General features: G+C 48.4%; 7 protein-coding genes across 7 annotated transcripts; 5 read left to right on the forward strand and 2 right to left on the reverse strand.

The window, feature by feature from the left end:
* Positions 1 to 840: 840 nt before the first annotated feature.
* Positions 841 to 2,124, forward strand: DEU56DRAFT_902580 (uncharacterized protein; the record flags this gene model as incomplete). Its single annotated transcript, XM_041356601.1, has 4 exons — positions 841 to 971; positions 1,201 to 1,506; positions 1,677 to 1,802; positions 2,038 to 2,124. The coding sequence occupies exons 1-4, from the start codon at positions 885 to 887 to the stop codon at positions 2,122 to 2,124; spliced, it is 606 nt and encodes a 201-aa protein (XP_041206406.1). The 5' UTR covers positions 841 to 884.
* An 871-nt stretch (positions 2,125 to 2,995) lies between these two features.
* Positions 2,996 to 5,229, reverse strand: DEU56DRAFT_814728 (uncharacterized protein). The gene is made up of 10 exons (XM_041353746.1): positions 5,096 to 5,229; positions 4,464 to 5,043; positions 4,352 to 4,410; positions 4,197 to 4,299; positions 3,975 to 4,147; positions 3,823 to 3,911; positions 3,618 to 3,763; positions 3,478 to 3,563; positions 3,407 to 3,421; positions 2,996 to 3,352 (listed from the first exon to the last, which is right to left on the reverse strand). The coding sequence occupies exons 1-10, from the start codon at positions 5,222 to 5,224 to the stop codon at positions 3,254 to 3,256; spliced, it is 1,479 nt and encodes a 492-aa protein (XP_041206407.1). The 5' UTR covers positions 5,225 to 5,229; the 3' UTR covers positions 2,996 to 3,253.
* Positions 5,230 to 12,489: 7,260 nt separating this feature from the next.
* DEU56DRAFT_461733 (uncharacterized protein) lies at positions 12,490 to 13,828 on the forward strand. Its single transcript, XM_041346337.1, has 4 exons — positions 12,490 to 12,653; positions 12,709 to 13,311; positions 13,369 to 13,474; positions 13,680 to 13,828. The coding sequence occupies exons 2-4, from the start codon at positions 12,709 to 12,711 to the stop codon at positions 13,793 to 13,795; spliced, it is 825 nt and encodes a 274-aa protein (XP_041206408.1). The 5' UTR covers positions 12,490 to 12,653; the 3' UTR covers positions 13,796 to 13,828.
* A 187-nt stretch (positions 13,829 to 14,015) lies between these two features.
* Positions 14,016 to 15,940, forward strand: DEU56DRAFT_814750 (WD40-repeat-containing domain protein). The gene is made up of 6 exons (XM_041353747.1): positions 14,016 to 14,280; positions 14,332 to 14,542; positions 14,604 to 14,913; positions 14,976 to 15,058; positions 15,111 to 15,226; positions 15,273 to 15,940. Exons 1-6 carry the CDS (start codon positions 14,063 to 14,065, stop codon positions 15,544 to 15,546), a joined length of 1,212 nt encoding a protein of 403 aa, XP_041206409.1. The 5' UTR covers positions 14,016 to 14,062; the 3' UTR covers positions 15,547 to 15,940.
* A 107-nt stretch (positions 15,941 to 16,047) lies between these two features.
* On the reverse strand, positions 16,048 to 16,620 carry DEU56DRAFT_914630 (uncharacterized protein; the record flags this gene model as incomplete). The annotated part of the gene is made up of 3 exons (XM_041357646.1): positions 16,048 to 16,091; positions 16,143 to 16,316; positions 16,371 to 16,620. The coding sequence occupies 3 exons, from the start codon at positions 16,618 to 16,620 to the stop codon at positions 16,048 to 16,050; spliced, it is 468 nt and encodes a 155-aa protein (XP_041206410.1).
* Positions 16,621 to 19,621: 3,001 nt separating this feature from the next.
* DEU56DRAFT_740426 (uncharacterized protein) lies at positions 19,622 to 21,868 on the forward strand (the record flags this gene model as incomplete). Its single annotated transcript, XM_041348808.1, has 3 exons — positions 19,622 to 19,916; positions 20,052 to 20,738; positions 21,156 to 21,868. 3 exons carry the CDS (start codon positions 19,622 to 19,624, stop codon positions 21,866 to 21,868), a joined length of 1,695 nt encoding a protein of 564 aa, XP_041206411.1.
* Positions 21,869 to 23,825: 1,957 nt separating this feature from the next.
* Positions 23,826 to 25,548, forward strand: DEU56DRAFT_814760 (HIT-like domain-containing protein). Its single transcript, XM_041353748.1, has 6 exons — positions 23,826 to 24,387; positions 24,455 to 24,576; positions 24,631 to 24,696; positions 24,753 to 24,811; positions 24,862 to 24,977; positions 25,048 to 25,548. The coding sequence occupies exons 1-6, from the start codon at positions 24,247 to 24,249 to the stop codon at positions 25,279 to 25,281; spliced, it is 738 nt and encodes a 245-aa protein (XP_041206412.1). The 5' UTR covers positions 23,826 to 24,246; the 3' UTR covers positions 25,282 to 25,548.
* The last annotated feature ends 13 nt before the right edge of the window (positions 25,549 to 25,561 follow it).

Genomic DNA, 25,561 nt, shown 5'->3' on the forward strand with positions numbered 1-25,561 from the left:
CACAGCGATGTCTCGTTCGTTTATGAGCTAGTCCTTGGTAATAAAAGTGATCGCGCGTCCTCCGAGCACTCAGCTTGAGGGTCCTGCTGTAAACACTCTCCTCAACTTGAAGCTCTCGTCCGTCACTAGTAAAAGTCGGCCATCCAAAAGCATGTCGTGTGGCAGTGCCGCGTCAACATATGCCGCGAAACGGGCCAGGTAAAATTTAAAATCACGCGGTCGTGCCGTGCCAGCTGTCGCGGCCCTGACGCGGCATTGAAATTGAAGTATATACCGCACATCGGGAGTACAGGTGCAAAGATGTTACGATTACCTTCCGAGTATCCCTAGACCAAGGTAAACAATCGAGCTCGAAGTGTTGAATAGCACAGGAAGTGAACTCGCACAAGCGCGAGTCGATAGTAGGAAGGGGCCTCCGTTTTTCCATCCCTATAAGCAAATAAGTGAAGCAGGTGCGTGCTTCTGTTGTTTCAGCTCCACGAATAAATGAGGGAAGTGAAATCTGTGCATCGACATCAGAGTAGCTGTAAACACACATTACCGTGGGTCCGTGGGCCTTGCTTTCGGACGAATTTGCGGTACGCCGTAAAAGTTTTGCTTGCGGTGTGTAGGAGTCACCAGTCAGTGCCTGCCAGTGCGTATCAATGGTCAGCTCAGCTTCCTAACTGACCGGAAGGGATAGGTCCCGTCTTAACCATTCTTCCAACAGAATCCTGGTTTAAGCACTAAGCGTTATTTGTCGCGATAGTATAAAAGCAAATCATCTTCCTACCGTCCACTCCACCCCAAAGAGATTTTTCGAGCACCTCAGCGCTTCATACCACCTCACACCAACAATGCGTTTCTCCTTCCTAACCGTTATTATTACGCTGACAGCATCTATAATGTCTGTTAGTGCATGCCAAAAAAACGGCAAGAGTTGCGAGAGGACCAGTGACTGCTGCGATAAACATAGTGTCTGCGTTCTCACTGTGAGTAGTTTGCTTTGCATCTAATCTTCGCCTGATGCACTCACCCTTTGCGCCTTGTAATATCAGTCGACTGGTTCTTATATCTGCTCCGATGATTAGGAAGATGAAGGCCGGTAGTCCTGTTTGCACGTACTAGCAACACACTGGTGGGTTATATGTCCGCTTTCGCATTGGTGCTGTTGTTGATCGAACAATATGCAGTCCGCCGCTGATTGAGAAATAAATACAGGTAGATGATGAAGTATTTGCGTACTTGTTGGTCAGGTTTGTGGGGGGTTGGCTTGGGTGTCACCTGTACTTGACCGGGGTGTTCTCACTTGTGTCTGTAATGCATAATGTCCTCGACTGTCATAAGCGCAAGGGTATCGGGATAAACGGATCTGCAGCGAAGACGGCATTACCGTTCCAGCAGGAAAACACGGGTGCGGGGAGTCGGTCTGCGTTACGTGATAATCGGTTTCGTCGAAGAAGTGCCATCTATCTGCGTGTCGAATTTGAATTTTGTGTTCGTGAAGGCAAAATTAGCATTCCGCTGGTGAGTTTTACCTGTCGATCTCGAAGAATCCACATATTATGTGCGCCTCGAGGTATTAAAGCTACCCGAAATGCTCAAAGTCTAGACCGCATGCCATGTCGTAGTTTCCATCCACCAAGGTCCCATGTGTCATCCGAGAAGAGGACCTTATCGCAACCTCCTTCCATTAGGGGATCGAGTGCGCGGTTATGAGTGGCTGCCAAGAATTCGATGCGCTCGCTCCAGCCCAAATAGTCAGGTTTGGCTATTGTCTCATCTCCAGCGAGTATGCGCCGCGACACATCCATAAGGGCAAGGTCTGCACCTAGAGCTTGAGGAAGTTGAGAGAATGTATGTGCACTGTGACTCTTGACGATAGAGACGAAGACGTTGTCTGGACCGAGATAATGTATAACTTCGATGAGGGAGTCGTGCCAGTAGGGAATAATTAGTTCGTTGTTATAGAATATGGCAGTGAGTCACCAGTGAAAGTTGGCCATCCAAGGGCCAGGTAAAATTTAAAATGACGCGGTCGTTCCGCGCCTGCCGCAGCCGGGACGCGGTGTTGAAATTGAGGCACTGATCGGGAGCACGAGCGCAAATATGTTACGACTACCTTCCGCCTCGGAGTATCACTAGACCAGGGTAAACACTCAAGCTCGCAGCGTTGAATAGTACAGGAAGCGACCTCGCACAAGCGCGAGTCGACAGTAGGTCCTTCCGTATTCCAACTCTACAAGCAAATGAGTGAAGCAGGTACGTGCTTCCGTTGTTCCAGCTCCACGAGTAAATGAGTGAAGCGAAATCTGTGCATCGATGTCAGAGTAGCTGTAAAACAACGTTACCGTGGGTCCGTGGGCCTTACTTTCAAACGAATTTGCGATGCGCCGTAAATTTCTGCTTGCGGTGTGTAGGAGTCACCGGTCAGTGGCTGTCAGTGGTCAGCTCAGCCTCCTAAATGACCGGAAGGGATAGGGTTCCTCCTGAACCGTTCTGCCAACAGAATCCTGGATAAAGCACTAGGCGTCATTTGTCGCAATGGTATAAAATAAAATCATCTCTCTACCGTCCACTCCACCTCAAAGAGATTTCCCGAGCACCTCAGCAGTTCATACCACCTCACACCAACAATGCGTTTCTCCTTCCTTACCGTTATTATTGCGCTGACAGCATCTATAATGTCTGTCAGTGCATGCAAAGCAGACGGCAAGAGTTGCACCAAGACCAGTGACTGCTGCGATAAACATAGTACCTGCGTTGCCATTGTGAGTAGTTTAATTTTCATCCAATTTTAACCTGATAACTCACCCTTTGCGCCTTGTAATATCAGTCGACTGGTGCTAAAATCTGCATTAATTGGGCAAATGAAGGCCGGTAGGCCTGCTTGCACGTACTAGCAACACACTGGTGGGTTATATCTCCGCTTTCACATCGGTGCTGTTGTTGATCGAACAATTTGCAGTTCGCTGCTGATTGAAAAATAGATAAAGGCAAAAGGGATAAAGTATTCGTTACAATTCCTACTGTGTCAACGATCTCAATATTACATCCCATTTTCACGGCCGTGGTCAACTCCCTGGACAGAGAGACTATCAGTCGAGCTCCTCATTGGCAGCTCTTCTTCGTCGGATGTCGTCCTCGCAAAGCAAACATCTATCATGCCTGCACGACGCAAGTTGTCCTCCGTCGGATGCTCCACATCTTCCAAAGCTTCGTGGACGGATGGTGAATGATGACCCAACCACAGCAACGGCAGTGCGCCTGTATTTTAGATGGCAGCCTGGCTGTTGTGGGATGCATCGAATGCTCTTGTCATGTGTAGAGCCAATCCCAACATGATCACTGACGCAGAGGTAGCAAACAACAGCTAGAATCAAAACTTCGACAAACTGTCATTGCGTAGAAGACGTCGTGAACTCACAGAGATAAGGGTGATCTGAAACGTGTGTGCATCAGTCAAATACAGAGTGGTTCTGTATCGTTGAAACTGACATTGAGTCGTAGGGCAATCACCTCCTCGTCGACAAGGGCCATCCCCTCGCCAGGTGGAATTCCTCCATTGGACCCCATTCGGCTTGCTGAGTTAGTGACACAATATGAGTAGGAACTGAGCCATGCATATGATCCCTTACCCATCCAAGTGATTTGTGCAACCGCTTGCGCAATAGCAGCTTCTAGTTTATCCGGGCTCAGGGTGAAATTAGAAACGGGAGATTCACCGTTTTCCCATTGGAGATATTGAGCTGTGAGATTCAATCCTACCAATGACATGATATACCTGGAAGAAAAAACTGTAGGTAAGGCATTGTAGCATGGCAGTGAAGGTAAGGTCTGAACTCATCCACAATTGTGGGTTCACTGAGATGTTCATTTAATTCCAAAAATTGATACCCGCTACCGCTTGAAGTAGACAAAATCTGGCTAATCTTGTGTAGACAACGGATCATTAGACTTCGATAACCCCTCAAAATAAGTATTGTTCAACATACAGATAATGACCACTGGGTAGATGGCCACTGATATATTTCCTCCCATTGTGTGGATGGCTGCGAGATGGGCATCGGATTCTGTAGAGCGTTGGTTTGCACATCGATCGCTACTGTGGTATTGTTGGTTAACAGCAAGCATTGCATAAAATAGACTTCAATAGAGTAGTTCGAAGCTGCAGATGGTTTGTTATTATGGCTACATTCCGGGAAAGCCAAACGCACACGGAGTTTCCCAAGTCATTGGTACCGCAACCTCCTTTCGTAATGAAGGCTCGATCTCCAGCAAGGTAGAGACCATTAGCACGACAGAAGGCAGTGTGTCAGCCTGACAACCGCCAATTAGCTTCAGAGTTGCACACTAAACCCTTGGCACGAACGTCCGCGTCATTGATCTCACCGCTATAAAACGGCTGAAGAACTTGTATCTGGTCTGTCCCTGTAGGCATTTCTAAATATGACGGAATAATATTTCACGCCATGTTAACGTACAGGGAGGGTTTGTATTCATCAGGGCAAGATTTCCATTTGGCAATGGAAAGCTTGCTGTGCTGTCACTGTATGTGGCATTTGGAAGCAATGCGCAGCTCGAGGTTATCGTCGTCGCATTCACCATTGCATGTCCGACTATAGAGTTTGTTCCCGAGGTGTCGTAGACTGTATTATTGGATAAACCTATAGAGACAAGTGCAGGAAATTGACTGATAGCCGGTAAGGATGCGGTGATAGCTCCCCAGTTCTCGGTATACCAGTTAACGCTGGAGGTGAATGGATCTACCCATCCCAGTGTTGTTGATACATGAGTTGTCACAGAAGAATTAAATGTTTGAAATTGTAGGAGAGTGGAAGAGGCGACGTGCAGCACAGAAATGCATACAAGGTAGGTCGTCACAGCAGTAGTCGCCCACAGCGATGCAGGGACACCAGTTTGTTTCCAGGCGGTATTGAGTGCGGAGCCAAGACCTGTCCATGCGCCGGAGATGTCGTGGATTGAGGTCAATTTCAGACGGCGCACAAGTGCCCTTGACATTGCAAGCCGTTGAGTAAGGAAGACCAAGACAGCTGTGTAGAGCTACACGAAGTCCTGTGATTGGTGTATTGGTGAGATAACAGTAAGTACATACCGTGTAAAATGCTTTTAGTGAAGCGCTCAGTACCACAGGCCCAAAATCGGTGTTCGTGGGCATGAATGGGAGAGTCACACGGTATTCCCAGTGAGATATATAAGACATGGTGAGGAAGACGTGTATCATAACCAACATGCCATGCAGCACGTAACATGTGCGTGCAAAGAATGATCCCCCGCTTGGATTTTCTGAAGGATTTTTCGAGCGAGTCTTCCAGGACGCTGGGGCAAGGAAATATAGGTGTTGGCATATAACAACTTGAATAATTAACATGACATTGACATACCGAACCAAGTGCCTGGCGGTCGCATTATGGGATGCTTGCCGTTCGGGGTCGAGGCCTGAGGGGAATGTCCAGTTTTTGAAGGGAAGAGGCGGCACTGATGTATCTGCGAGGGTGGTGTAAAACGGCCCTGGGAATGGACAGAGTCTGGTTGCGATTCAAAGAAAAGAAGCTGAAAAAGTACGGCGTGGCTGATGCCACCACCATTGCACTGCTGCTGATAATGATTCAGGATGCTGTCCGATATCAGCAAATGCTTGCGGCGGATTTGCCCCTGCAGCACTCCTACACCAAGTCAGACAGTACTAGTAGTTAGTGCTGCCGAAGTTCGGTTCCGTCCAGTTTTTTCAAAATAACTGAGGACCGAGAACCAAACCTCGGTCAAGTTCACAAAGGTAGGTGAACTCTGGGCCGGATCAATTCGAACGGGTTCACAATCGTAGCGCCTCTGAAGGCAGCAGTCCCCGGTTGAGCCTCGTCGTGAAAGATGACGATCTGGCGAGCGCGCCAGCCGCTTGGTATTGCAAAACTGATGGTTTCGCCTCCCGTCATGACTCCACTAGAACTGAAAACACTCACTAGAGAGCTAGCAAAACTTGTTTTAGTCTTCGAGTCGTGGACGAAAATATGACAGTGATGGGCGATGATGGATATATATGACTCAGTTATAAATAAATATGTTTTTCTAACCAACATTGTAGGCTGCGTGAGAATTTTGCATCAGAGTATCATAAAGAGTTGGGCGGGTTTTATTGCACTTTGCAAAGTGATCACACTTCATATGTGTGCACCATATCTTGGACCGAGCTCGAGACCGTAATTCAGGTTGTCGCACGCAATTGTACGCACCAACGACGCATAGTACTAGTACTTGTGGATAAGTTGAGCGAATTTGGCGCCCAAAGAAGGCGTGCTTCCCACGACTAGTACCCGTCCCTTGTTTCACTACACTACTTCGACAAGTACTGCTACTCAATAGAACCAGCCACGAGTTTCCCAGTTGCTAAACTCCATACTACCCTTGCGGCCCTTTAAATTCCCCACTGTAGCGTGTTATCCGCGAAGGTATTGACGAAGTTCTCACTTCAAATCTAGACTTCTCTGTGCTGTGCAGGAATTGTTATGTCACACTGGCCATGGATTCGGCTTATATACCGGTCTTCATCGCTGCGATTCAAGAACAAGTAGTCAAGCCCGTCCAGAACATCACCAAATTATGTTTCTTGTTACCTGACGGTCCTGATCCATTCTGTTATCGCGACCTTACCCGTGCAATTAGATATAACAGCGCCGCATTGAACATGTCACTGAGGGAGAATTCAGAGTATCAGCGCCATCATCAACAAACGCCAACAGTTAACAGCTGGATGCAGCTTTGCACGAGATCTCAAGCTCGCAAACGGCGATGCATGGTATAAAAATCTTCACCGGCAACTGGTCAACACAAGACCACGCAGTCGATGAATGTGCGCAAAGGACTCATCAACTCTCATATCTCTCTATCAATGTTTGTTAAAAAGTGGACCATCCCTAACTTTTCTTAGATCGCCTCCCAGCACTTCAGGAGCTGACCATACAAGGGTTGTAAGATTGTGACATTATTGCACAATCTATCTCGCGACTGCCATCCGCCAAGCGTAGTCTCAATGCATTGACATGAGTTCGTTTTTCGACATCGTACGTCACCTGAAAGCGGTCTTCCTCTCACTCCGGCTTTCTCCTAACCTCTCCTCGTGAACGATCCGCGTGGCATTTCAGCTAACAGAAACATTAGAGCCACTCGTGCACACCAAAATCCACTCATAACGCATCGTATGAATTCGTGGCCGGTTGTTTGCACGCCCCATATCCGACCTGTTTCATGCTGCCTCGCTGCCCAATTTGTGCGTGCTTTAAGCTCGCCGCGATCACAGTATCATGGCCTCGTCAAGGGTTGAAGGCATTTTTGGCACAGTCAAAGTGTCCCCTAGAAGAGGCTGGTTTTCAATGGTATGATGTAGATCTTAGGTGACAGATGTGCAGCGAGCGGGATACGTTGCCCTTATTCCTTCCCTTGACGTAGTAGTTGATCAGTGCCAGTCAGTGATCAGCTCAGCTTCCTAAATGACCGGAAGGGATAGGTTCTGCCTGAACCATTCTGCCAACAGAATCCTGGCTAAAGCACTAAGCGTCATTTGTCCCAATGGTATAAAAGAAAATCAAAATCATCTCTCTACCGTCCTCAAAGAGATTTCCCGAGCACCTCAGCAGTTCATACCACCTCACAGCAACAATGCGTTTCCCCTTCCTCACCGTTATTGTTGCGCTTACAGCATCTATAATGTCTGTCAGTGCATGCATAGCAGACGGCCAGAGTTGCACCAAGACCAGTGACTGCTGCAATCCAGATAGTACCTGCGCTGCCACTGTGAGTAGTTTACTTTGCATCCACAATTAACCTGATGATTCACCCTTTGCGCCTTGTAATACCAGTCGACTGGAGCTACAATCTGCAATGATTGGGGCCGGTAGGCCTGTTTGCGCGTAAAGGCATTTTTGGTACGGTCAAAGTGTCCCCTGGAAGAGGCTAGTTTTCAGTGGTATGATGAAGATGACAGATGTGCAGCGAGCGGGATACGTTGCTCTTATCCCTTCCCTCGACGTAGTAGTGGATCCAAGTCGCAAATGCATTGCTTAAGACCCGATAATTACACAGCGATGTCTCGTTCGTTTATGAGCTATCAGTCCTCGGTAATAAAAGTGATTGCGGGTCCTCCGAGAACTCAGCTTGAGGGTCCTGCCGTGAACACTCTCCTCAACTCTCGTCCGTCACCAGTGAAAGTTGGCCATCCAAAAATATGTCGTGTGGTAGTGCCGCATCAACATGTGCCGCGCAACGGGCCAGGTAAAATTTAAAATGACGCGGTGGTACCGCGCCTGCCGCGGCCGTGACGCGGCATTGAAATTGAAGCATATATCGCACTGATGGGGAGCACACGCGCAAATATTTTATGACTACCTTCCGACTCGGAGTATCGCTAGACCATGGTAAACCCTCAAGCTCGAAGTGTTGAATAACACAGGAAGTGACCTTGCACAAGCGGGAGTCGACAATAGGTCTGCGCTTCCGTTTTTCCACCTCCACGAGTAAATGAGTGAAGTGAAACCTGTGCATCGACATCAGCTGTAAAACAGTGTTACCGTGGGTCCGTGGGCCTTACTTTCAAACGAATTTGCGATACCCCGTAAAAGTTTTGCTTGCGGTGTGTAGGAGTCACCAGTCAGTGCCTGTCAGTGGTCAGCTCAGCCTCCTAAATGACCGGAGGGGATAGGTTCTGCCTGAACCATTCTTCCAACAGAATCCTGGCTAAAGCACTAAGCGTCATTTGCATTTGTCGCAATGGTATAAAAACAAATCATCTTCCTACCGTCCACTTCACCTCAAAGAGATATTCCGAGCACATCAGCAGTTCATACCACCTCACACCAACAATGCGTTTCTCCTTCCTCACCGTTATTATTGCGCTTACGGCATCTATAATGTCTGTTAGTGCATGCATAGCAGACGGCAAGAGTTGCACCAAAACCAGTGACTGCTGCCATACATATAGTACCTGCGTTGCCAGTGTGAGTAGTTTACTTTACACCCAATTTTAACCTGGTGGCTCACCCTTTGCGCCTTATAATATCAGTCGACTGGTGCTAAGATCTGCTTTGATTGGGAAAAATGAAGGCCGCTAGGCCTTTCTGCACGTACTAGCAACACGCTGGTGGGTTATATTTCCGCTTTCGCATTGGTGCTGTTGTTGATCGAACAATATGCAGTTCGCTGCTGATTGAGAAATGGATAAAGGAAAAGTGTATAAAGTATTTACGCACTTGTTGGTCAAACTTGTGGGGGTTGGGTGTCACCTGTACTTGACTGGGGTGTTCTAACTGGTGTCTGTAATGCATGATGCCCACGACTGTCATATAGGTCACTTCGTATCTTCTCTTGCTGCGCTCCTGGCTGTAACCTTCTAAGATCGTGATCTCGGAGCAATAATTATGTATAACTCCCAATACGGACGAAAAAATAAGCCTTATGAACAATGTCATCCTATTCAAGGCGCTGCCTCTGCTGGGTATAAGCTCGCGGGAACTGTGGTTCGCGTTCGAACTGGGTTCGACCGCAATCTCGAGGTGTTGCGTCGACAATTTCCACCGCGTACACCACACCGTTCCCAACACTACGAATACCATGCGCAAACGCGCAGTGAACGACAGCAACCGCTAACGTGGCTGAGATGAGCGCGGACGATGGACGAGAGCAGGATAACGAGGGAGAGAGACGAGCAGGAGAATGATGGAGATAGACGAGCAGAAAAACAAGGGAGAGACGAAGCAATCTGTTGCCCTGTAGTTGTCAGTTTTCAGACGTGTTGTGAGTAGCTGGCAAGGTCCAATCACGATTGGGCGCCAATCGTTGAGCTGCTTTAAAGCACGCACAATTGCATAGGGCTCTGAGCTTGCACAGCAACATGCACGGGAAGACGCAGCACGCGATGGCTACTTAGACTGATAGGCTCGTTGGCCTAGAGTACAGGACCCCCAGGCTAGGTTGATGCTCCACTGGAAACGACCATGGCAGGAAGCAAACAAGTAAGGCGCTGAACCATAGTTAAAACGAAATGCTGCGTATTGCACAGGGATGTATGAGGAAGCACATAAATATAGGGGTTGCCAAATGCACGCACATCCAATCAGTTGAATCGCTCGTTCTTCCCCCAAGTTGCTAGCCTCTATGTAACGTCAAAAATTGTCTGAACTTCTAACACTGACGAACTGACAAATTGACGGTCGGTTTCAGTAGGCAAAGTGAACAAGCTGCCAATAGTTGTGCACCGTCGAAATCACTATCAATGTCAGGCCTCACCGACAGTGCTTCGAATAGTACTTGCTGGTGGAGACACTGGTGATGGCTTCCAGATCGAGACAGCCAGCAACAGCAGTAGCAAAGGAATCGGTTTTGACACCCGTGTTGACATTGAAGGGCACACAAAGTTGAACCGGTCTGTCCATGTGAAGTTGAGAAGTCGATTAGTAACAGAAGAAGACAATAGAGGATGAACGAACCCCCCGGACCGTCACAGCCACCACCACTTCGGGACGTTCATAATTTTAACTAAATTTAACCGCTACATCAATATTTAGATTTGCTTGAATATTGCCGTAATTTTTTTCCTCAAGCTCTCGTCCGTCACCAGTGAAAGTTGGTCATCCAAAGGTATGGTGTGTGCCGCGCAACGGGCCAGGTGAAAATGACGTGGTCGTGACACGGCATTGAAATTGAAGTATAATACCGCATCGGGAACACAAGCGCAAACATATATACGGCACGTTACGACTACCTTCCGAGTATCGCTAGACCAGGGTGAGCATTCAAGCTCGAAGTGTTGAATAGCACAGGGAGTAACCTCGCACAAGTGCGAGTCGACAGTAGGTCTGCCCTTCCGTTTTGCGAACTCTACAAGCAAATGAATGAGGCAGGTGCGTGCTTCCGTTTTTCCGGCTCTACGAGTGAATGAGCGAAGTGAAATCTGTACATCGACATCCGAGTAGCTATAAAAGTACGTCACCGTGGAGGGTCCGTGGGCCGTGGGCCTTACTTTCAAATGGAGTTGTGATACGCAATAAAAGTTCTGCTGGCAGTGTGTAGGAGTCACCAGTCAGTGGTCACTAGCTCAGCTTCCGAAATGACCGGAAGGGATACGTTCCGCCTAACCCATTCTGCCAACAGAATCCTGGCTAAAACACTAAGCGTTATTTGTCGCAATAGTATAAAAGCAAATCATCTTCCTACACCGTCCACTCCACCTCAAAGACATTTTTCGAGCACCTCAGCACCTCAGCAGTTCATACCACCTCACACCAACAATGCGTTTCTCCTTCCTCACCGTTATTATTGCGCTGACAGCATCTATAATGTCTGTCAGTGCATGCAACACAGACGGCGAGAGTTGCACCAAGAACAGTGACTGCTGCAATAAAAAGAGTACCTGCGTTCTCATTGTGAGTAGTTTGCTTCGCAACTTTCACCTGATGACTCACCCTATACACATTGTAATATCAGCCGACTGGTGCTAAAATCTGCTATAATCCCGAAGATGACGGGTAGGCCTGTTTGCACGTAGCAACACACTGGTGCGTTATATTTCCGCTTTCGCAATAGTGCTGTTGTTGATCGACCAATATACAGTTCGCTGCTGATTTAGAAATAGATAAAGGCAAAGTGGATGGAGTATTTGCGTACTTGTTGGTCAGGGCCCTAGTGTAAACAAAGCCCAGGCTTGTGGGTGGTCTTGGGTGTATGGTATCATTGCGGGTTATAGGCCTAAAATGATACACCTTTGCATTGAATTATCCATGCAGTCTCGATTCAACCATGTGCTAAGAATAACTGAAACCTCATCCGTGCATCTCGACACATCCACTTGTCCTCAGTACAGATGATTTCGATCAGTCCGTGTGGCGTTCAGAGTGGCTCATATCAGAATGTTGGAAACTGGTGAGCGCTAGCCTGTGACGGCGCGGCCATTTTCACTGTACAGTACCCTCGTGTGTGCTGTAGAAATGGAAGAACCGAATCAATGTGTTGGTTCGTGTCATAAATATGAAAATGAGACATACATATTCCGGATGGCCCCTCCGGCGCCACAAAGGAGGTACCCGTTAACGTATCAATGCGGTTTCATGCAGTACATGGCAGATGGCTGTGGATAACATTGGCAGCCTGGCCAACCCTCGCACGTGCGTGTGTCAATTGGCCGTGTTCTTGCTTGGGCCCGCGGCTCGTGAAACATATACACATATATGATTCGGGCACCGTGTTCATAGACCGTTTTGTCCGTTGAGTACATAGACGTATATCCTTGTGGTGTGTATTTGACGTTTTGGAGGGTGCGGTAAACTTGTTTACTTTAATCAGTTTAAATTTTGTTTGGGTCGTTGTTGGGCTGTCAGGTCGAGGGATGAAGCGTACTCGCATCTGCCTTGACACAGATCTGAACCCAAATCAGAGTCAACCCAGGTGCGAGTGCGCTATCACATTGACATGATATTAATATTGGTGGTGTGAGGGCTGCCGCCTTCTCAGGCTGCCATCTGCAGGCATGTTTGTAGTGTGGGAAGAGACTTCTAAAGCGGGATTTGCCCACCGCCATTACTTCGTTTTATATAACACGTCGACTATAGTCACGGAGCGCACGCTCCTCAAACAAAGGTTCCCAGACCAGACCTCCTACCTCGTCCACGGTAAGTAAGCCTCCTCCTCCATACTTACAACTGCCTAACCTCAGTCTCATCCCAGATGTCAACACCACTGCTCACATTCAGTGAGCCCTCGGTAGAAATCCTTCTACGTTCATTCATGACAATCATACTCTCCGAAATCGGGGACAAAACTTTCTTCATCGCCGCCATCCTCTCCATGCGCCATCCTCGCTTTGTCGTCTTCCTGGGCGCTTTCGCTTCCCTTTTTCTCATGTCTATGCTGTCAGCGTCGCTGGGTCACATACTACCTACGCTATTACCCAAGAAATGGACTCAGATTATGGCTGGGGTGCTGTTTTTGGTGTTCGGGAGTAAGATGGTGATGGAAGGGAGGGAGATGGAAGGGAAGGGGAACGAAAAAGCTCAGGAGGAGATGAGGGAGGCGGAAGAGGAAATCGAAGGGGATGAATTTGAGGCGGGGGATGGGATTCCGCTCGAACGGATTGAGGAGGGGGAAGCAGTGCCTTCATCCCCCAGTGCAAGAAAACAGAAAAGTTTTGGTTGGGGTATCGCGGAAGGCGTGAGGAATTTTTGCAGTCTTATCCTTGGTCCTGTCTTTGTGCAGGCCTTTGTGCTTACTTTCCTCGGGGAATGGGGTGATAGGAGTCAGATTGCCACGATTGCTTTGGGTGCTGCCCATGTGAGTTGCTCAGTCTTTGTTCGCCCGAGGAACTGTATTGACGAGGCACGTTTTTAGAATGTATATCTCGTAACACTAGGAACGGTCGTTGGGCATACGTGTTGTACAGCGCTGGCTGTCGTGGGTGGGCGGTATGTGTCGAGTAAAATATCGGTTAAGCATGGTGAGTCGCATATTTTCGCCCAATGATTGTCCTTTTACCTCGAAATATCATTCTCTCCATGCGTTCACTCGACGCCATGACATCTATTATTACTTCTCAGCATAGACGCTGTTCCTGCTGCGTTTGCTGGACATTTGCGCCCGCGACCCATCTTTCTATATTATCCAACATCCTTTGAAGGATTGAAACTGACCCAGCATTGCAGTGACCCTAGGAGGCGCAGCCCTCTTTCTCATATTCGGCGTCATCTATCTTTACGACGCGCTTGCTACTTCTGCAGAAGAATTCTCGATACCCATTAGCCCTGCGGGGGAGTCGTGAGCCAATACATATATCTGGGCTCCATAATGATAGCACGCCAGCGCCATGCCCGCATTGACGAAACAATTAGGTCTTTAGGCTTTGGGCTGGATACCACTCAATGTGTACTGCATACCATATAGACATTTTTATAATACGACGATTATACGATATATCGTCCGGGTTTTTGTGCTAGCCAGAGACCTTTTTAAAGCAGAAAGAGTCTGAAAGACAGATAGATGTTCTTGTAAATTTGAGAGGAACGGCAACTTCCGGGCCGTACCTATCATGGCACTGCCATCACCTTCACCGATTCATCTGCTCCGCTCACATTCCAGCGCAGTGAGCACCCTGTTCATTTCGACGGACAACGAGAGACTCTACTCCGGAGATGGTGCAGGACAAGTCATCGTCACTTCCACGCGCTCATTGCGACCACTCGCATCATGGAAAGCTCACGCCGACTCCCTGCTAGGCGTTGAAGAATGGGGTTCTCAAATCATAACGTGAGTCGCTATCCTCCTTCTCATAGGATTTTTATGACATTCGGTGATTAGACATGGGAGGGATAATAAAATTCACGTCTGGGCACGACCTGAAGAATCCGCTTCAATCAGACCAGGACCTGCAACTCTATCGGATCTATCAACGCCAACGATATGTTACTCTCTGGATGTGAATGCCCTCAATTACTGTAGGTTTTCTCTCCTACGAGAGAGTAAACAGGAAGGTCTCCTCGCTGTTCCGAATCTCGTAGAATCAGCTCTGGTGGGTATACCTTCCAGTGTCCGATACGGATCAATCTCAGTATGTACTATGGACTGATCAGGCAGATATCTGGTCACTTCCGTCACGTCAAAGGCTGCACGCAGCCATAGGCGATCCACTAGATACCTCCGCAACAGCATTCTCAGATGGCAGATCGGGCAGCAAATCAGGAATCATCATGTCAATACACCTCTTTTACGCTCCTGCATCTGCTCCATCATCCTCTACGTCTGCAAAAGAGCTGCGCCTCTTATGTTCGTACGAAAATGGAGGCGTCGTTCTGCGGAAGCGGACTACACCAGAGAATAAACAGACCGTCGAAGGACGTGGATGGGAAGTCTTGTGGAAATCCAAACTTCATGTGGAATCAGGTTCGTTGAGATATGTGACTGTCTGCCTCGTGGGGAAATCTGACGGAAGTTGTCGTTCCAAGTGATGGCCATGGCTGTTTCTTTAGATTGCTCTTTTGCGTTGACGGTGTCAGCGGACCATTTAGTGGGACGGTATGATCTTTTGGTCGGTGTTATGAGTAGCTTTGCGTGGATTTCCTTGCTGATGCCTTGAACAGAAGATCCAGCCAGGGGTCTCAGACGGAATTGCATTCAAGATTAAACATCCAGGAAATGGCGCTATCGCCATACGCGGCGACGGAAGAGTGTGTGCGATAGGGGGATGGGACGGCAAGTGAGTCGACTAGATTATTTGCCATAACAAGCCTAACTATGATTAGAGTACGGTTATACTCAACGAAGACGTTCAAGCTGCTGGGAACCCTTGCTCACCATAAGCAAGGATGCCAGGCTGTTATATTCGTGTGTCCAGTGGATCCACCTCTGGATAATGTATCTCTTCATAGAGACTTAAGGAAGGACGACTCTTCTGGTGACGAGGACGAAATGACCGTCGAGGAAAAACATGCTCGTGCTCGGTGGTTGATTGCGGGCAGTGCGGATGCGAAGGTATCGATTTGGGCGTTGATGAACTTTGAAAAAACGAGCGCATGAATTCTTGCCCACGTACAAATCTATGAGCGTTCTCTCTCCCTCATCACTTACCACACACATTCCCTGAGAAGAATCTGCGGAAGGAGCTTCCATTCAAACAACAAACCCTAACTATTCCCACTGCCCTGTAATGGCTGTTTCGGTGTCTAGTTTGAAGACTGTAAGCAATCCACACCTTTCATTTATTTTTTAATCCCGTTTATTGTCGCCTCAGGCAGACGTGATGTCAACAGTACATGTAATATACTACTTGGAGGTATAAAATTAACCTATCGACATGCGCAAATCGTGCGAACAGCTCTTTTAACATGTCGACGGTCCATATCAAGTAAGTATATTCCGTGAAGCAGATTCAGACTCGGTCTGTCGTATGACCACCAGCACCAAGCTTAGGCTCGTACAGTTTGTCCCATTGCACAATCGTCTCTATATTACAACTCTTACACAGGCATACAGGTGACTGCAGTCTATCAAATCAATCTCTGTCATCGCTTCATCCCCCTAGATGTTCCCATCAAATCGGGACGGAAGAGCCGTTTGTTTGACTGCAAACGATGATAAAGTATTTGCTTAAGCAGATAAATTAAACGACCCACCACCTCCAGTGCAATTCTGCGAATTGACGTTTATCATGGCGTAGTCGCCAAACGTGTTACCGTTCAATGATACGGCGTCACGGCCTTGCTCCATTGGGTCTGGCTGCATCATTGACGCAGGCTCTTCAGGCTTGGATCCTGCACTTGGGGTGACATGTTCCAATTTTGTCACGGCTTGATGAGCGAAGTGAGTCTTCTGCTGGCAAGTCAGACATTCGAAGTACTCACTAGAACCGTTGCAGTAACTTGAATTTATGTTGATGGTTCCTCCTTCCGCGATGCGGTTGTTTTGTATGATGATGACGCAGCTGTTCGAATCCAGCTGTTTGAGATTCGGCAAGGGAGTGTCATCGGTCATGAAAACATGACTGGATGATAGACTCGGCGCATCACTAGCGTCTTGCAGTGTGCTGACGACGACGGGCAAATGTGGCTCATTTGAAGCGCAGTGTGGGTGTGTTTCAGTGGAAGTATCCATTGTAGAGAATAAGGGTGTTGGATAAGCAGGGGACAGGCCATCTTTTATACGTTTGTTTCACGTTTTTCATTTCCACTCGTGGAGGGATGCTTCGGGAAAAACGTCAATGAAGACAAGCGCTCACCGGTAACGGTACCTGCCTGTCTCATGGCCCTCAGCTCACTCTCACCATAAGCTTTACCATTTTAGCTTGACTTCGAATGCCTGCAGGCGTATCTTGTCCGGGTCTTTGATAGTCACGTGACAAGACCGGAGGATGAAATTTTGAAACTCGAATTCAATACCCCTGCTAGTCCTTATCAAGGATGTTTTAGCTCGCCGAAGGCCAAATCATAATACATATATTCCCACCATCACCTGCGCCGCGTTCGCTGGCTTCCATGTCCTCGAAAAATAAACTAAATAGTTGCGGTACCAATCCTGGGTTTATGATTCCTCGCTGCGGTTTGATGATCTCACAATGTCAGGTTATACATTATTCACGCACAAGTTGTGATCCTTTATATGACGAGATGAATTAATCAAATTTCACGGTGTCAGATAGTAGGATTGATGCTCAGACTTATACATAGCTATAGGAAGCTTCGCCCCAATCAATACCGCCTAATACCGCACGCGCTGGAATTGAATCATCAATCAGATTAAAAGAGATTCATAGAGATTCATCCATGCCAATAGCTATAGGAAGCTTCGCCCCAATCAATACCGCCTAATACCGCACGCGCTGGAATTGAATCATCAATCAGATTAAAAGAGATTCATAGAGATTCATCCATGCCAATAGCTATAGGAAGCTTCGCCCCAATCAATACCGCCTAATACCGCACGCGCTGGAATTGAATCATCAATCAGATTAAAAGAGATTCATAGAGATTCATCCATGCCAATAGCTATAGGAAGCTTCGCCCCAATCAATACCGCCTAATACCGCACGCGCTGGAATTGAATCATCAATCAGATTAAAAGAGATTCATAGAGATTCATCCATGCCAATAGCTATAGGAAGCTTCGCCCCAATCAATACCGCCTAATACCGCACGAGCTGGAATTGAATCATCAATCAGATTAAAAGAGATTCATAGAGATTCATCCATGCCACCAATCATCGACATCCTTCATGGGAAATTTGATCCACTGGCCCATATACATTCTCACGCCATATCCTCTAATGCGGAGTTGGACCCAAGATATTCGTAAACACATACTTATCTCACGACACAGTTCCATGTGCCTGCTGTCAGGCGGCAGGCCACGCGTATTTTGACTCCGCCCTCAGTGACATTGTGCATGCACTGCGGGTTTATACGAGCCCATGGATCCGCTCAGACTGGACTTGAGGTATCCGTACAAAATTATCCCATGACACTGTTGCATATACCTGTCGTCAACGAACTCAGACCACATGTGTCTTAGCTCCGCCCGACTGACATCCTTCAGGGCAGGTCTATAAGATACTGCTCAAGTGGTAAACTTTATTCCGGCATATCCCAACCTACACAATAAGTGTGTAGTCACGAGCAGCACCATGTCAGCAACACCCTAAGCTCATTGGTGGAGCGCTAACGACGATCCGATAGAAGAAATCAGAATAGATTTTAGTTATGGGCTGCGCTCAAGGAACGACGCCGCAAGACCTTAGACAAAGCATGCGTTGAAGATACCGCTCCGCTAGCCCTGGAAATACTCCGACTGTTTGTTTCATCACACACCAAATGGGATCCAAAGTTTCACTGCACATCAGTTCGTACAAGAGAAGTCTAAGGTGTGTAACACCCGTATGGGTCCTGATCGATTTATGTCTTAGTCTTGCAGAACATTTGCAAGGGACGTCATATTGCGATACGCCGGCGAGACCCCTCAACGACGAGCCGTGGAAGCAATTTCCAAGTCCCTCGAATCAACCTCTGTCATCACTTCGTCCCGCTGGATTTTCCCATTAATTCGGGATACAAGAGCCGTTTGTTTGACTGCAAACAACGATAAAGGCCCCTGCTCATGGATATAAACCAAACCAAACGACCCACCAGATACAGTGCAGTTTTGCGGATTACATTTATCATGGCGTAGTCGCCAAACGTGTTACCAGTGCAGTGTGAGTGTGCTCCAGTGGGAGTATCCACTCCAGAGAATGAGGGTGCTGGACACACAGTGGACGCATGTCTTTTATAGAGATGATGCACCATAACAGGTCTCACCAGAAGCGTCAGGTAGCGCTAGAAGTGTAGGATATCTGTAGTGCCTCATACGGTTCAGCGAAATCTTGGCACTCCTGATTCGAGTATGATTAGATGCAAAGTTCAGCGTCTACAACAGTCACCCTCAGCCCCGTGACTTCGTGGCCGTCAATTATCAGCTTCATTTCCTTACCAAAAGAACGTCGTACACATAAAAACCTCAGCGTGTTGTTCCTCTCACTAAGCCCCCTTCAGGCGAATCGTAAATACAACTGAAAAGGCGTGACTATTTAGGAAAATCGATCCTCGAACTTGAGGCCTAGGCCTTATGATTGGCGCCCACAGTGACATTGATCAAATATTGATCGTCCTTCTGACTCTTGAGTCGATCTTGAACCATCCGATTCTCAACATCTCTGCGAGTGTCCCAGAATCGTGACACCCTAAGACCAGCATCCCATCTAGAGCAACTCCATCAGATACCACCATGAAACGGGGGTTCTTGAACACACAGAAGGCCAAACAGCGCGTCGCAGAACCTGTAGTTGCAGAATCTACTGGGGAGCCACCTCACAAGGAATCCAGAGACAAGGATAACAAAGGAGAGCGCTATGTTGCTATCATCGATGCTATGGCCCATTGTAGAACCATTGTGTCGCAGCCTAGACTCAGACTTACGAACCGAATACGCTGAAATCAACGCGATCGACCCCCACAAACTTCCCAAGTCTATCCAAGAAGAAGTAGATCAGGATAAGCATTGCGTTGGATATGGCAAGAATCGCATTATCTTCCGCGTGTGGCCTCGTGATCCCAACGGCGATGTCATGACATCTGCATTGCGGGGCAAACAGGCTGGCAACGGAATTGAGATGTGGGGTGCGACACTCTATGACTTCTACCACGTTAAGCGTTTCCCAAGTGTGCCGGGCTATATTTCTTCCTCCACGGGAAGCAGAATTTCGAAATGGATGCGCCAGGTTGGCGAGCTCATAGCGGATGATGAACTCTATTGGGCCGATAACGAGGAGGATCCCAAGGAGATACCAGTAGCTGATATCGGGGAACTGATAAGTTGTTATGATAGGCGCGTCGCATTGGGCATATTCAATCGGTTTTCCAGTCGAAAGGAGATCAGAAAGAAGGGAAAATCAGGCTGGTCTATTGTCAACTATAATGACCTGACAAAAGCCACGGATGAAGGAGGTTTGACCTCTCCGATCGGTGATCAGGGCGATAATATGGGGACGGAGCAAGGCGCGAAACAACAGACAGGTAAACCTCTGCCAAAGATCGACTCGCCCTTCCATCCCGTCCATTATCCCTCTCCATATCCCTTCATCCCTTGCACGCACGACGGGCCTCCGATACTCCAACAACGTGTTCCTTTGCACCTCCTTCCTCAAAAGCTCCATGTCCATGACCCTTGGAACAAATTAACCGTCCTCAAGGGCGATCTAGATCACACGACTCCATGGCTTTCCAAAGTTGCCAATGGACGAGGCATCACCCGAACCTATTCCCTCTCCCTCGCACCGGGAGGCAAGAAGGCTGCATTGAAGGCGCAGAAACTGGCTGAGATGGCAGAAGACAAAGAAGCGAAGCAAAAGAGGGTGCTGCGCATCTTCCCTGCTGACAAGGAGGGACCGATGAAAGAGCCGCTGATTGAAGTTGTACTCCCACCACAACCCCGGAAGAGGGCACAAGTGGAAGAATCTCATCTCTACCTTTCACCTTATCCAGTGGGCGTCGGTAATCATTCAGTTGTGCACAGTGCGGAGTGGGAACTTCCGCGCGACCTTTTTGTGGAGGCTCGTCTGTGCAGAGCTTGCGTGGAGGAGGACATCCGCCAACAGGTCCAGAAGTTGAAGGACGAGGGAAAATGGGAAGCACTCTTAAAAGACCCAACAGAGAAACCTGAAGAAACGCTGCACAGCGACCCGGGTGTCTCTCCCGGAACAGAGCCCTCGCAAGCCTCTGGGCCGAAACGAACGGTTCGTTACGTTACCATTCAGAAGCACCGGCTTCCAGAGGTGACTGGGTCATACGGTCTACCTGGCGATGAAAAGTCCGCCGGCACTAATGACACTGAAAGCGGACCATCTTCGGACGGGGTTCCTCCTGCGGACGCTATTAACCACGCAGCGAAAACAGGGGGTACCGAAACCGATGCCAAAATCGACGCTGTAGACAGGCAAGATCTGGAACCTGGGGCCAAAGTTAAGAATCAGAATTCCAAGAAACCGAGCGCGGGGTCTGCTCCAAGGGAGGACAAGGGGAAACGCAAAGAGGAACCAGAGCAGGACGATGGCGACGAAGAAAAAGCTGACGCAGAAGAAAGTGAGGATCAGAGCGAGGAAGAACTATTCTTCATTGAACATCCAGGGGTCATCCGTATCGCATCCGATTACGCTGGGCCAGCTATTCGCGTGCACACTACTGTGAAGTGGCGAGGCCCCTCGGAAGCACACTGCAAACACGGTAGTTTTGACTCGGGGCCCTTGCCACGCACCGCGATAGTCCGTGTTGTTGCAAAACTCTCGATCCCAGGCGACCTCCACCTCGCTCGAGAGGCTAAAAACTATCAATCGTTCCCTGACCACTTCTTCCAACACTGGAACGGATATAACGTCACACCCCCTCTACACGATCCTGTCCCCATCGGAGCACTCTGCCCACAGTTCTACGGGTATTACGAACCTGACGATCCAATTGACGGCACGAAGTCGGATCAGTGTGATTATCTGAGTCCAATATTACTCATGGAACACTGTGGCAGAAAGGTAGATCCAGAAGCGCTGTGCCTGGACGACAAGCAAGAGTGCGCGTCGCTTGTCTTGCGCTTTCATCATGCAGGGTGGTTGCACGAGTCATTTGCAGCGCGGAACATCCTGTGGCAGCAGGGCAAGCCAACGGAGTGGCCAATCGAGCGGCAAAGCTCGGTCAAGAAGAGCTTCCGCCTCATAGACTTCGGTAGATCGAAGAAATTGGATTGCGCGATATCCGAAAGGATGACGGAGGGAGAAATAGCTTTTCGGTTGCTCCACTTGCTGCATCACGGAGTGGGCCGTTGAACTGGGAAAAAAAAAGTTTGATGTTTTCTTATCGCTCTAGTGCTTTATGGCTGTCGTCGATCGTCTGTGGCTGTCGTCAATCGTCTGTACGAATTGAATGCTGGCGTTTCTAAATTTTGTTGCATTTGGTAAATCACAGTTAATGACCGGCCAGCTAGGTTCGTAAACAAGAGAAAGGAACTCACGATGAAGGTTTTGGCTAGGTAATCTTAGCCGTCTCCGTCGATGTGTCAACTGCTGTGCACAGTCTATGTCCCTGTGCTGGGTCGAGTGAAGGATGATAGATATGCATGCACGGCACCGTGACGGTGTCCCGGAATGTGCCACTCTCCGAGTCCGAGAAGGTCCGAGACCCCAGACTCCCGGTCGGTAACTCCGCCAATGCATCCCATTAATGACATAAGTATCACGATGTTCTACCAAACGTTCTTACTTTACCGCCACAACTTACAGGTTGCGGGATGCCCATGATTACGAATTCTGAAGTGTCAGGGCTTGAAAACCGCGCTTCAGTGCCCACTGGTGGGCTCTTTCAACCTCCGGTACCGTGGCGTGGTGAATGACAAAAAGCCTGAGTCGAGTCGACCCTTGCTATTATGGAGGTTGTATTTGTATTTTGCGGATGAGTCCATTACCGTATGAAGCTGCTCATGTTTCATATGTGCTCGGGCCGTTGTCGTGAGCATGTTTGCCAGGCTTGGTGAGTTGTATTCATTTCGATGTGTCTTTTGAAAACACCATGGTGAGCCCGGGTGTCTGTGATCATTATGGACACCTGCGCTACACATTCTTCCTGTGGACCAGTGTCTTTCTTTTACGTCTCCCTCGTTCAAGCGTTCACTTCCCGATCAGATCACCCGAAAACCACCAGACTGCCGACCCACATGTTGTACTGCATTGCCAGTGGGTGCAGTGGGAGGGCGTCGACTCGGATCTCAGTCAATTATGGCTATGATCCTTCCGCCCAAATTACTATTCCTTTATTACCCTCCGCTTCCGTTCAATATCATGCATCTGAACGAGGCGAAGAAGAGGCCGAGGAGGTGATTTGAGAGATAAGCGGCATCTCAGATGTTATTCCTCCGAGTCTAAGAATGCTAGAAATCAGAAAAGTCTGGCTTGGGACGATCCTGTGCAATTTCGTATCGGGATCATTTTTGTTGGGTCGCTCACGCTGACTTTTCTTGTGGAATGGGAGGGACCAGAATCCCAATTGCTGGATGCCGCTCATGTGAGCGTTTACGTTTTTCACTCAGCATGTTTGATTCGTTGACCACTGCATGCCAATGGCTGGCTGTGGCTGGAGGCATTGACTACAATCAAATAAACGTGGTGAGCCATGCTTTCCGCCCAGTTACTCTCCTTTTGCTTTGAAATACTATCCTCGTGCGTTCATTCGATGCCATGACCTATCATTACTCCTCAGCTGTGCTTGTCCCGCTGTGTTGGCTGCACACCACCGACTGCCTGTTGGCCTCGCGACCCATTTTATGGATCCTGTTTACACCACCTACACGGGAGGCCGAGTTGATATGGCGTTGACACTTGCAATGACTCTAAGAGGCGCAGTCTGCTGGCCAATTTGGGAAAAGAATTCTAGCTGCCCATAATGTTGCCTAGCTGGTGAGTTGTGATGCTCCCATGCCAATATATTTTATTTTTGCCCGGTGCAGTGAGGTACAGTGATAGTTTGCCCGGGGGGCCATGCCAGCGCCATTGGCCTTCACTTAATTGACCACAAAGCAAGCCTGAGTGGCCCCAAATGCTTTCCATCAGGCTCACATTTGAATGTGTCGCTACTGTATACCACCATAGACATGTAATTACCTCTACGATATCATTCCAGACATTATTGTTTGTTGCAGGGCCCTGCCATGACGATGTTTTTAGCTGCACAGCATTCTCATTTGTCGGCCGCGCGGCAAACCCGTGCCAGCTATAAATTTCTTGTCGTGTGCAAACGGTGAACTAAGATGAAGCCGCAATGTTGGACCACGGCAAACAAAGTGTGGGTCCATCGGTTCAACAAACACTGGGTATGTTGTGTCGGTAGGGAACATGCACACAATTGTTCTGTCACCATGCCACGGTTTCGGACGGCGCTTGGACCAATTTGATGTTCAAGTTTGCCTTGTTCAGTTGTCCACTTCATCAGACAACGTTAACACAACACAGCAATACAGCGCTGGGACCCGAACCGGTATCGTGATAGGGCGTGCCGTGGCAGTCTGGCACTTGCTTGCCAAATTAACAAGGCTTCGACGGACGGCCAAGCTTCTAAGAACAATACCGGATGTGTGTGGGCAGTGCCACATACCACAGCCTTCTATAAGTCCAATCAACAAGACCTGCTACATGCCATCATCTGAATCCACACTATGGACACCCTCTTACGCCACAAATCCTTCCTATTGACCAGTGCCATTCTCTTCCTCACTACTATTTTCACCGGTAGAACGAACCCTCCCACAGAAGACATTGTTCCTGTGGAATCGACTACTATAAAGCCAGACAGAATGGTGTGTTGTTTTTTTATCTTCCGTACCTTTACCGCATCAGCAATCAGAGCTTATCGCTTCCATTCAGTTGCCTACTACGACTACCCCATCTCGCTCAATGGATACTACATCAAATTCCTTACCGATCTCCAAACAGTCTACAAACGTTGATGAGGGCACGCTTCCGCATGGCACAAGTCTCGATGACAAGTGCGTCTCAAACCTAAAATCCTTCCTATTTCTCTCACTCAAATATATCCCCAGATGTGTATTCTGCAAGATCGTGGCCGGGAAAGAGCCGAGCTTCAAGGTGTACGAAACGAAATACAGGTACGCCGCCCCATCACTCGATCACCCGTTCTATCACCCATACCCCACTTTAAAAGTCTCGCCTTTCTCGCGAAGCCTCCTGTTTCTCATGGGCATACGCTCATCATACCCAAATGTGCGCACCCGTCCAATCTAAGCGTGCTCGCGTTAAACAGTTTATGTCAGACCACTCCCGGACATTAACAGATCCCGGACTCCCGGACGAATTCCTGGCAGACGTCGGCCCTATCATGAAGAAGATAGCAGTGATGAACGGCGATGAATCATACAACATCATACAGGTACGCCCCAGCCTCCCAAAGTTCCTGCTTTGCCCTCTCCGTGCGCGCGCTAAATTAACACGACAATCAGAACAACGGAGTGACAGCCGGGCAAAGCGTTCACCATGTACATTTCCACGTCGTGACAAAGCCAGATGACCAACCTAACCAGGGACTCGTCCTGACACGCGAGAGTTGGCCTTCGTATACGTATGCTCCGAGCGATGAAGATTACGCTCGCGATGCAGCTAAGATGAAGGAGATCGGCAGGGCCAATAAATTCCCCGGCGTTTCGAATCAGAATCTGGATGAATATGGGATTTGAAGTATGATATGATGTGCAGTTCCATCAATGTATTATCGCCAGTGCTGAACGTACACCTTTCGACGACATGTATACCTACTTAGCGGGGTTGTTGGGTTTTTTGTAGTGCGAGGGGTGTCATGGTGATCTGGTATGATCTTTATTCCGCTGCCTGCGATATCCGTCGCAGTAGACAATAAACACAGGCAGCCAATGCGCTTGTATTTCTTAGTTGTTTTTTTTCTATATCAATCATGTTTTCTTGTCGCGCACGATACTGGTCGAGTTCGACAAAGCGCGC

Source organism: Suillus clintonianus, assembly GCF_016758775.1.
Source record: "Suillus clintonianus strain FC179 chromosome Unknown DEU56scaffold_57, whole genome shotgun sequence".
In the NCBI taxonomy this organism is placed as follows: Eukaryota; Fungi; Basidiomycota; class Agaricomycetes; order Boletales; family Suillaceae; genus Suillus; species Suillus clintonianus.

Coding starts and splice junctions, on each gene's coding strand:
- DEU56DRAFT_814728 (XM_041353746.1), bottom strand. CDS start 5,224: ATGATACACGTCTTCCTCACCATGTCTTATATATCTCACTGGGAATAC. Junction 4,300..4,351: donor GTGAGATCAATGACGCGGAC/GTTCGTGCCAAG, acceptor GGCGGTTGTCAG/GCTGACACACTGCCTTCTGT. Junction 3,912..3,974: donor CTACCCAGTGGTCATTATCT/GTATGTTGAACA, acceptor TGTCTACACAAG/ATTAGCCAGATTTTGTCTAC.
- DEU56DRAFT_461733 (XM_041346337.1), top strand. CDS start 12,709: ATGTCAACACCACTGCTCACATTCAGTGAGCCCTCGGTAGAAATCCTT. Junction 13,312..13,368: donor TTGCTTTGGGTGCTGCCCAT/GTGAGTTGCTCA, acceptor GCACGTTTTTAG/AATGTATATCTCGTAACACT. Junction 13,475..13,679: donor TAAAATATCGGTTAAGCATG/GTGAGTCGCATA, acceptor CCAGCATTGCAG/TGACCCTAGGAGGCGCAGCC.
- DEU56DRAFT_814750 (XM_041353747.1), top strand. CDS start 14,063: ATGGCACTGCCATCACCTTCACCGATTCATCTGCTCCGCTCACATTCC. Junction 15,059..15,110: donor TGGGACGGTATGATCTTTTG/GTCGGTGTTATG, acceptor TGCCTTGAACAG/AAGATCCAGCCAGGGGTCTC. Junction 15,227..15,272: donor ATAGGGGGATGGGACGGCAA/GTGAGTCGACTA, acceptor AACTATGATTAG/AGTACGGTTATACTCAACGA.
- DEU56DRAFT_814760 (XM_041353748.1), top strand. CDS start 24,247: ATGGACACCCTCTTACGCCACAAATCCTTCCTATTGACCAGTGCCATT. Junction 24,577..24,630: donor GGCACAAGTCTCGATGACAA/GTGCGTCTCAAA, acceptor ATATATCCCCAG/ATGTGTATTCTGCAAGATCG. Junction 24,812..24,861: donor TACGCTCATCATACCCAAAT/GTGCGCACCCGT, acceptor AGTTTATGTCAG/ACCACTCCCGGACATTAACA.